General features: G+C 52.3%; 1 protein-coding gene across 1 annotated transcript in view; it reads left to right on the top strand.

Annotated features, from left to right (window-relative positions):
• The window catches only part of LOC107307391 (valine--tRNA ligase, mitochondrial-like), a 32585-nt gene that overhangs the window by 12322 nt on the left and 9260 nt on the right, over positions 1–11003 (top strand). The window contains exons 5-11 of the mRNA XM_015850899.2: positions 26–154; positions 2547–2658; positions 3472–3697; positions 4807–4929; positions 5400–5403; positions 6238–6302; positions 7163–7226. Of these exons, the coding sequence (XP_015706385.1) occupies positions 26–154; positions 2547–2658; positions 3472–3697; positions 4807–4929; positions 5400–5403; positions 6238–6302; positions 7163–7226 (723 nt within the window). The remainder of the gene's footprint in view (positions 1–25; positions 155–2546; positions 2659–3471; positions 3698–4806; positions 4930–5399; positions 5404–6237; positions 6303–7162; positions 7227–11003) is intronic.

The raw sequence follows: 11003 nt of genomic DNA, 5'->3' as shown, positions 1-11003 counted from the left end.
ACCCCACTAATCCCCTTGCTTATAGCGGTTTCTCCCCGTGCTGTGGATGAGCCGAGGCCTTGTGTGCGGCCTGCATCGTTGTGGGTTGGTGCATCGTGATACGAGACTGGTCAACTGGTCGTGTGCCCTACAGTCTGCTGTGGCCGACATAGAGGTGACTGTGTCCCTATAGGGTCCTTATAGGGTCCCCATAATGTCCCTATAGTGTCCCTATAGTGTCCCTATACGTGTCCCTATATTGTCCCCATAGGTGCTCCCCTATAGTGTCCTTAATGATCCCTATAGTGTCCCCTAATGGGTTCCATTATATTGGGTTTCCCCCCATATACTATGTCCCCATAGTGTCCCTATAGTGGTCCCCATAGTGTCCTTATAGGCGTCCCTATATGTCCCAATGTGTCACTATTAGATGTCCCTGTAAGTGTCCCCATAGAAATGTTCACTAATCAATGTTACCCCCATAGTGCTCCCATAGTGTACCTATAATAGTCACACTATAGTGTCCCATAGTCGTCCCAACATAGGTGTCCCAATAGTGTCCCCTATTAAGTCCCCATAGATTGCATCCTATAAAGTAGATACACCATAGTAGTCCCTATATATGCTCCCTATAGTAGTCCCCATCCCAGTGTCCCCATAGTCGTGTTCCCCATAGATGTCCCTATAAATTGGTCCTATAGTGTCCATATAGTGTCCCATTAGTACTTGTCCCTACTCTATTGTCCGTATAAATTTGATCCGTATATTGCATCCTATTAGTGTCCCCATAGTGTCCCTATAGTGTCCCTATAGCTGATCCCTATACTGTTCCCCATAGTGTCCCTATAGTCGTCCCTTATTGTCCATAGTGTCCCCTAGTGTCCCTATAGATGTCCCTATAGCTGTCCCCATTAGTGTCCCCATAGTAGTCCCTATAGTGTCCCCCATAGGTGTCCCTTATAGTGTCCCATATAGTGTCCCCATAGTGTCCCTATAGTGTCCCCATAGTGTCCCCATTAGTGTCCCCATAGCTGTCCCCATAGTGTCACCATAGTGTCCCTATATTGTCCCCATAGTGGCCTATAGTGTCCCTAATATTTGTTCCCCATAGGTGTCCCATAGTGTCCCTATAGTGTTCCCTATAGTGTCCCCATAGTGTCCTCATAGTGTCCACCACATTAAATGTCCCATAATGTCCCTATAGTGTCCCTTATTTTTTAGTGTCCCCTATAGTGCAGTGTAACTGTTGCCTACGTCGATGTCCCTATATTGTCTTCCGTAGTTCCCCATAGATCTGTCCATATTGAGTGTTCCCCATTAGTGTCCCTATAATATCCCTATAGATGTCCCTATAGTGTCCCCATAGTGTCCCTATAGTGTTCTTATAGTGTCCCCATAGATGTCCCCATTAGTGTCCCTATAGTTGTCCCCATTAGTAAATGTCCCCATCTGTGTCCCCATAGATGTCCCATAGTTCCCTATAGTTCGTCCTCTATAGTGTCCCATATAATGTCCCCATTAGATGTCCCCATAGTGTCCCATAGTGTCCCTATAGTTCCTATAAGTGTCCCTATAATGTCCCTATAGTGTCCAAAACCATAGTGTCCTATGAGTGTGCCCCATTAGTGTCCCTATATTGTCCCTTAATCGGTCCCCAATAGTGTTCCCAGTTAGATGTCCCATTCCCTCTAGTGTCCCATATAGTGTCCCATAGGGTCCTATAGTGTCCCTATGGGTTCTATGTGTCCCTATATTGTCCCTATAGTGTCCCTTAGTGTCTCCCATAGTGTCCCCATATTGTCCCCATAGTGTCCCCATAGTGCCCTATATTATGTCCCTATAGTGTTCCCATTAGGTCCCCATAGTGTCCATAGTGTTCCCCATAGTGTCCTCTATAATGTTCCCATAGTGTCCCTATAATGATTTCCCTAGTGTCCCCATAGTTTATAGTGTCCCTAATGGAGTTCTATAGTGTCCCTTTAGTGTCCCTATATTGTCCCCATAGGGTCCCATTAGTGTTCCTATAAGTGTCCTTATAGTATTCCCTAATAGATGTCCCTATAGTTGTTCCCTTAGTGCCCTATATTGTCCCCTTAGTTCCCCATAGTGTCCCCATAGTGTCCCTATAATATCCCTATAGTGTCCCTATAGTGTCCCCATAGTGTCCCTATAGTGTTCCTATAGTGTCCCCATAGTGTCCCTATAGTGTCCCTATAGTGTCCCCATAGTGTCCCTATAACGTCCCTATAATGTCCCCATAGTGTCCCCATAGTGTCCCTATAGTGTCCCCATAGTGTCCCTATAGTGTCCCTATAGTGTCCCCATAATGTCCCTATAGTGTCCCCATAGTGTCCCTATAGTGTCCCTATAGTGTCCCCATAGTGTCCCTATAGTGTCCCTATATTGTCCCTATATTGTCCCCATAGTGTCCCCATAGTGTCCCCATAGTGTCCCTATAGTGTCCCTATAGTGTCCCTATATTGTCCCCATATTGCCCCCATATTGTCCCTATAATATTGCCCTGACCCCATATTGTTCCCCCCTGACCCCATATTGTTGCCCCATAGGTGTCCCCCCGCCCCATACCCGGCCCCACGTCGCTGCGTGTCCCCGGCTGCCCCCACCCCGTCACCTTCGGTGTCATGGTCACCTTCGCTTACCCCGTGGAGGGGGATGACGGTGAGAGCTGGCCCCATAGACGGCCCCATAGGGGACCCCATAGATGGCCCCATAGTTGGCCCCATAGATGGCCCCATAGATGACCCCATAGACGACCCTATAGATGGCCCCATAGATGGCCCCATAGACAACCTCATAGATGGCCCTATAGATGGCCCTATAGATGACCCCATAGATGGCCCCATAGGGGACCCCATAGATGGCCCTATAGATGGCCCTATAGATGGCCCCATAGATGGCCCCATAGATGACCCCATAGGGGACCCCATAGACAACCCCATAGGTAGCCCCATAGACGACCCCATAGTTGGCCCCATAGACGGCCCCATAGACGACCTTATTGATGGCCCCATAGATGGCCCCATAGATGGCCCTATAGATGACCCCATAGACGACCCCATAGACGACCCCATAGACGACCTCATAGATGGCCCCATAGATGGCCCCATAGATGGCCCCATAGTTGGCCCCATAGATGTCCCTATAGATGGCCCCATTGGTGTCCCCATAGACGACCCCATAGATGGCCCCATAGATGTCCCTATAGATGTCCCTATAGACAACCCTATAGACGTCCCTATAGATGTCCCCATAGATGTCCCTATAGACGTCCCCATAGACGACCCCATAGACGACCCCATAGACGACCCCATACATGTCCCCATAGATGTCCCCATAGAGGACCCCATACATGTCCCCATAGACGTCCCCATAGACGAACCCGTAGATGTCCCCATAGCTGCCCCCATAGCTGCCCCCATAGCTGCCCCCTTGTGCCCCCCTTGTGCCCCCCACCCCGTTGTTTCCCTATAGGGCTGGAGCTGCCCGTATCCACCACCCGCCCCGAAACCATGTTGGGGGACGTGGCCGTGGCCGTTTCACCCCACAGACCCACGTACCAGTGTGGGCGGTTGGGCTTTATGGTCACGGCTTATGAGTCAGCTTATGGGCTATGTTTGGCGGCTTATTGGGCTTATGGGGGCTTATGGCCCGTCAGGGCTTACTGGCACCGGGCTTATGGTGCTTATGGTGTCTTATGGTATCGGTCATGGCTTATGGGGACTGTACTGTGGCCCAAACGCAGAAAGCTATGATTGGAGGGGCTTAAGGGCTTATGGGTTTATTGGTGGTTGGCTGTTAATGGTCGGTGGGGGGGGCTTATGGCGGGTGTGCGAGAGCTTATGGGAGGTGGGAGGAGCTTATGGGGGGAGGAGCTGTATTGGGTGGCGGGGCTGTTATGGGTGGATAGCTTTAGCGGGGCGAGGACACAGCTTATCGGGCCCGATGGGGAGCTTATGGGTGTGGGCTTATAGGCGTGGGTGGGCTGATGCGGGCCGTGGCGTGGAGCTATGCGGGTGGGAGCTCATGGGGTTGGTGGAGCTCCATGGGTGGAGGAAGCTTTATGGTTGTGGGGCTTAGTGGGGTGGGTGGAGCTTTATGGTGGGTGGCTAGTGGGGCTGGCGGGGAGCTTATGGGTGGGTGGATCGGTTGGAGCTTATGCGAGGGGAGAGGCTTTTATGAGGTGGCGGTGACCTTGGGGTATGTGGTGGGAGGGAGGATCTTATGCCTGGAGGACTGTATGGGCAGGTCTTATGGGGTGAGGGAGCTTCTATTGGGTCATGGTGAGCCCTATATGGAGTTGGGGGCTTAATGGGCTATTGGTGGGTGGGCCTTACGGGGTCGGCGTGAGCTTATGGGTGGAGGGCTTATGGGTTTTATGAGTTTATGGGTGGTGGGAGAGGCGCTGGTATTCAGCAGTGAGAGCTGTATGGATTGGAGGCTTATGAAGTGGAGGAGCTTGTCTGGGCGGGGCGGAGCTTATGGGGGAGGAGCTTATGGGGCCTGATGGACAGCTCTTACGGGGTGAGGGGGTTTATGGGCGCGCGTCCGGGGTCTACGGCCCGTGGTGTGCGTGTTCTGCATTGACTCCCCCGTAATTCCAGCACCGGCCTATGAGTCGCCGCCTTAAGTCCGTCACCCCTGCTTAATGGGGTTTGCCATGGCCGGGTTGATCGCTACCTACAGTGGACCCCAATAAGGGGAGCGCGGGGGGTGGAGCTGGTTGGCTGTGTTTGGCTTTATGGGGGTCACGGGGGGGATTATGGGTGTAGGCAATGGGCGTGTGTACCCATCCCCTATATCCTATAGGGGCATGTCGAAGGACCCCGCGCTCACCAGCCCCCCCGACCTGGCTCTGGCTCGATCCCATTCGCTGCCGCTGCTCAACGTTATTGGGGACGATGGAACCATGAGACCCCCCGGGGGGAAGGGGTAAGGGAACCTGCAATTGTGTCGGCTCTGCAACACGGCAAGTTGCCTCACTTTGGGGCCACGAGGCCATAAAAGTTCCAACAGCATCCCACATAGACGAATCGGCCATAGATGGTGATACGCCGTATTACACCCTAGTATACTGAAACCTCATAACCCCATATAACCCCAGTATACACCCCATAAACTGGCCTATATAATCCCCATATACCCCATATATACCCTATATACCACACTTATCAACCCATATTATACCCCTATACCCCATATATACCCCACTGATACACCCTTACTATACCCAATTATCCCATATATACCCCTATATACCCCGATTATACCCCATATAACCCATGTTATATCGGAATACTTGTATTACATTTTCATGACCCCATCTATACCCCCATAATAACCCATATACGCCCATTATAACCCCATTATACCCCTCCCATATACCCCATATGACCCCGTAGGCTGGTAACCTGCACCGACGCGCGGCTTCGACCATAGCGCGCGGTGGGCAAGGCACGGCGCTCCCCCGGCTGGGCGCGGCGTCAGGGAATGATTGTTTTCTTTTTCCCCAACTTTACCCACCATACCCCATCTATAACCCATCCATTCCACCCCATAGTTACTGCCCCCCACCTGCCTCCGCTCTGCGATATCCCCATTATTATATTAACCCATATTTTATCTCTCCCCTAACAATAGTTCCCCCAGTTGTTTATTATCCCCCAGGCTAACGATGCTCTCTTGTTAGACCCTGATCCCTGTTTTTTCCGGTGGTTGGTGGGGCGCTATAGTCCCTGCCCTATCCCCCCATTAACCCCATATGTATCCCCCTATATCCCCCCAGTATCCCCCCATATCCCCCCGCATATCCCCCGCATATCTCCCCATATACCCCATATTCCCCATATAACCAATATATCTCCCATACCCCCTCATACCCCTATACCCTCCCCTCTATTATCCCCCTACTATCCCTCATGGATCACTTGTCCCGCCAGGTCCCCCACCCCATATTCCCCTCATATTAACCCCAATCGCCACCACTAATAACCCCATTATCCCCCCTATTATACCCCCCCATATCCCCCATTATCCCCCCCAAACCCCTATAGCCCCATATCCCCCCCAATCCCCATGTCTCCCTTATCCCCCTATATCCCCCCATTCCCCCCATATCCCCCATATCCCGAGTATCCCCCATAACCCCTATATCCCCCATGTCTCCCCAGATTCCCCCTATATCCCATATGAACCCCATTAACCCTAATCCCCCCATATAACCCCATATCCCCCCTTTAGGGCGTCCATCGCTTTATGGCCAGGGATCAGGTGGTGGCAGCTCTGGCCCAACGCGGCCTCTCATAGCTAGCCAGACCACGCCATGACCCTCCCCATATTTTTCTTAATTTTTGATGGTACCACCCCATAGCCACCTATAGCCCACCCCATAGCCCACCCCTCATATGTCCCACCCCCATAGCCACCCTATGCCCACCCCATAGCCCAACCCCAGAGCCCCTCCCATACCCCCCCATATATCCCCACCCTATATCCCACCCTATATAGCCCACCCCATAGCCCACCCATAGCCCCCTATAGGGCCGTCGTCCCACCCTATAATCCCACCTAATACCCACACCAATATTGCCTTCCTCATAGGCTGGGTCCCCAGATCCCACCCCATATCCCACCCCCATATTATCCCCACCCCATACCCCCTATAGGCCATTCCCACCCTTATATTCCACCCATATCCCCACCCATAGCCCCCCTATAGGCCATGTCCCACCCATTTATTCCCATCCCCCTTATATTCCCCCCCATTAGCCCGCCTACAGGGCCGTTCCCCCCCTGTCCTCCATGTCCCACCCATATCTCACCCCCCATATCCCCACCCCATAGCCCCCGTATAGGCCATGTCCACCCTATATCGCTCACCCATAATATCCCCACCCCATAGCCCCCTATAGGGCCATGTCCCACCCTATATCCCACCCCATATATCCCACCCCATAGCCCCCATATAGCCATGTCACCGCACCTATCATTGCTCCACCCCCCATATAATCCCCCACCATAGCCCCCGTATAGGGCCGTGTCCCCCCATGTCCCACCCTATATCCCCACCCCATAGCCCCCTATAGGGCCATGTCCCACCCTATATCCCACCCCCTATATCCCCCCCATAGCCCCCTATAGGGCCGTGCCCCCCCTGTCCCCACAGCCGCTCTGGGGACGTCATTGAGTTCCTATTGAAGAGCAATGGTTCCTGCGCGTGCAGGGAGATGGCACAGAGGGCACTCAGGTAATGGGCAATTAATGGGCGGGGGGGGCAATTAATGGGGGGCCAATAATGGGGAGCATTATAGCCTGGGGGCAACTATATGGAGTTAGGCCCATATTAATAGGGTGTGCGGAGGGGCAATTAATGCGTGGGTCTATTATGGCGTGGGGGGGCGTTATAGGGGGGGGCAATTAGGACTGTGGGGCAGATTTATGGAGGTGGGCAATTATCGTCTGGGGCAATTATGGGTCGTCTAGGGGGCAATGATGTTTCTGGGTGCAATTGGAATGGGTCTAGGGGGGCAGTTAATGGGGTGTGGGGGGGCAATTAATGGGGTGTGGGGCAATTAATCCCCTATTACCCCCCCATAGGCCGTGACATCGGGGCGGCTGGAGCTGGTCCCCAAATACCATGAGAAACAATGGAGGAAGTGGATGTACAGCACGGGGTGAGGGGACGCAATGCATTGTGGGATAGTGGAGGACTGGGGTTGGAGGACTTATGGCGGGAGGGCTGCAATGCATTGTGGGATGGTGGAGGACTGGGGTTGGAGGACTTATGGCGGGAGGGCCGCAATGCATTGTGGGATAGTGGAGAACCGGGGTTGGAGGACTTATGGCGGGAGGGACGCAATGCATTGTGGGAAGGTGGAGGACTGGGGTTGGAGGACTTATGGCGGGAGGGATGCAATGCATTGTGGGATGGTGGAGGACCTGGGTTGGAGGACTTATGGCGGGAGGGCCGCAATGCATTGTGGGATGCTGGAGGACCTGGGGCTGCAAGGCATTGTGGGATGGTGGAGGACCTGGGTTGGAGGACTTATGGGGGGAGGGCAGCAAGGCATTGTGGGATGGATGGGATGCAATGCATTGTGGGATAGCTGGAGGACCGGGGTTGGAGGACCTATGGTGGGAGGGCCGCAATGCATTGTGGGATGGTGGAGGACCTATGGCGGTGCCTCAGTACATTGTGGGATAGCTGGAGGACTGGGGACCGCAATGCATTGTGGGATAGTGGAGGACCTATGGCAGTGCCCCAATGCATTGTGGGATAGCTGGAGGACCTGGGTTGGAGGACCTATGGTGGGAGGGCCACAATGCATTGTGGGATGGTGGAGGACCTGGGGCCACAAGGCATTGTGGGATGGTGAAGGACCTATGGCGGTGCCCAAATGCATTGTGGGATAGCTGGAGGACCTATGGTGGGAGGGCCGCAATGCATTGTGGGATAGCTGGAGGACTGGGGAACGCAATGCATTGTGGGATAGTGGAGAACCTGGGTTGGAGGACCTGGGTGGGGTGGGAGGGCTGCAATGCATTGTGGGATGCTGGAGGACTGAGGGCCCCAATGCATTGTGGGATAGTGGAGGACCTATGGCGGTGCCCCAATGCATTGTGGGATAACTGGAGGACCTATGGTGGGAGGGCCGCAATGCATTGTGGGATAGCTGGAGGATCAGGGACTGCAGTGCATTGTGGGATGCTGGAGGACTAATGGCTGTGCCCCAATGCATTATGGGATGCTGGAGGACCTATGGCGGTGCCCCAGTGCATTGTGGGATATTAAAGTACCTGGGTTGGAGGACCTATGGCGGTGCCCCAGTGCATTATGGGATGCTGGAGGACTAATGGCGCTGCCCCAATGCATTATGGGACAGTGGAGGACTAGTGGCGCTGCCCCAGTGCATTATGGGACACTGGAGGACTAATGGCGCTGCCCCAGTGCATTATGGGATACTGGAGGACTAATGGCGCTGCCCCAGTGCATTATGGGCCGCTGGAGGACTAATGGCGGCTCCCCCCATAGGGATTGGTGCCTGTCCCGCCAGCTGTGGTGGGGTCACCGTGTCCCCGCTTACAAGGTCGGGGTCTCGCCCCCCCCCCATCACTGTGACCCCCCCCCGTTACCGGGGCTCTGGGTCGTGGCCCACAATGAGGACGAGGCCCGGGAGGAAGCGGCGCGACTCTACAGCGCCCCCTATGGGGACATAGAGATACTGCAAGGTGGGGGGACACCATTGAAACCCATTGAAACCCATTGAAACCCATTAAAACCCATTGTATCCCCATTGAAACCCATTGAAACCCATTGAAACCCCATTGAAACCCCATTGAAACCCATTGAAACCCATTGAAACCCATTATATCACCATTAAACCCCATTGAAACCCATTGAAACCCCATTGAAACCCATTATAGCCCCATTAAACCCCATTGAAACCCATTGAAACCCCATTGAAACCCATTGAACACCCATTGAAACCCATTGAACCCCATTGAACCACATTGAAACCCATTATATCACCATTAAACCCCATTGAAACCCATTGAACCCCATTATATCACCATTAAACCCAATTGAAACCCATTGAAACCCATTATATCACCATTGAAACTCATTGAACCCCATTGAAACCCATTGAAACCCATTAATCCCCATTGAAACCCATTGAAACCCATTGAACCCATTGAAACCCATTGAAACCCATTGAAACCCATTGAAACCCCATTATATCCCCATTAAACCCCATTGAAACCCATTGAACTCATTGAAACCCCATTGAATCCCATTGAAACCCATTAATTATATCCCCATTAAACCCCATTGAACCCCATTGAAACCCATTGAACCCCATTGAAACCCATTGAACCCCATTATATCACCATTAAACCCCACTGAAACCCATTGAACCCCATTATATCAACATTAAACCCCATTGAAACCCATTGAACCCCATTGAAACCCATTGAAACCCATTATATCAACATTAAACCCCATTGAAACCCAATGAAACCCATTGAACCCCATTGAAACCCATTATATCCCCATTAAACCCCATTGAAACCCATTGAACCCCCATTGAACCCCTGTTAAACCCCATTGAAACCCATTGAACCCCATTATATCACCATTAAACCCCATTGAAACCCACTGAACCCCATTGAAATCCATTGAAACCCATTGAACTCCATTGAAACCCATTGAAACCCATTAAACCCCCATTGAGTCCCATTGAAACCCATTAAACCCCTATTGAACCCCATTGAACCCCCATTAAACCCCATTGAACCTTATGGAACCCATAAAATCCCCCATATAACCCCCAAGTTCCCATTTCCCCCCCATATTCCCCCATTGAACCCCCATATTCCCCCATTGAACCCCCATATTCCCCATTGAACCCCCATATTCCCCCATTGAACCCCCATATTCCCCATTGAACCCCCATATTCCCACCAATTAAACCCCATCATTCTCCCATTAACCCCATATTCCCATTGAACCTTCACTATTCCCCCAGAGTTTGAACCCCCATATTCCCTCATTTACCCCCCATATCCCCCTTTTTTCTGCTTGAACCTTCCCAAATTATCCCCATGCATTTTTGAACCCCCATTCCCTCATCCCTGTCTGACACCCCTATTCCCCATTGAAATCCCCTATTTAGCTTCCCCATTTGTAACCCCTCCCATACTTTCCCCACTTTGAACCCTCTGATTTATTCCCCGGTTGAATACCCCATATTCCTCGCCTATCCTTTTTGCTATCGATTTGAACCCCAATTCCCTATTGAACCCCCATATTCCCCCCATGAACCCCCATATTCGCCGATTGAACCGCCTATATCCCAGTTGAACCACCCATATGTCCCATAACCTCCTTTGTCTCTTATATCCCCCCATCGGACCCCCCATAGCTCTCCCCAATGAAACCCTCTATATCCCCATTAACCGCCTCAGATCTCCCCGACTGAAACCCCCATATTCCCCTAATCTGAGAC

This window comes from Coturnix japonica, unplaced genomic scaffold (genome assembly GCF_001577835.2).
Source record: "Coturnix japonica isolate 7356 unplaced genomic scaffold, Coturnix japonica 2.1 chrUnrandom577, whole genome shotgun sequence".
Taxonomy (NCBI): domain Eukaryota; kingdom Metazoa; phylum Chordata; class Aves; order Galliformes; family Phasianidae; genus Coturnix; species Coturnix japonica.
Note: the sequence above shows the minus strand (reverse complement) of the source record. Positions and strands in the feature narration are given on the sequence as shown.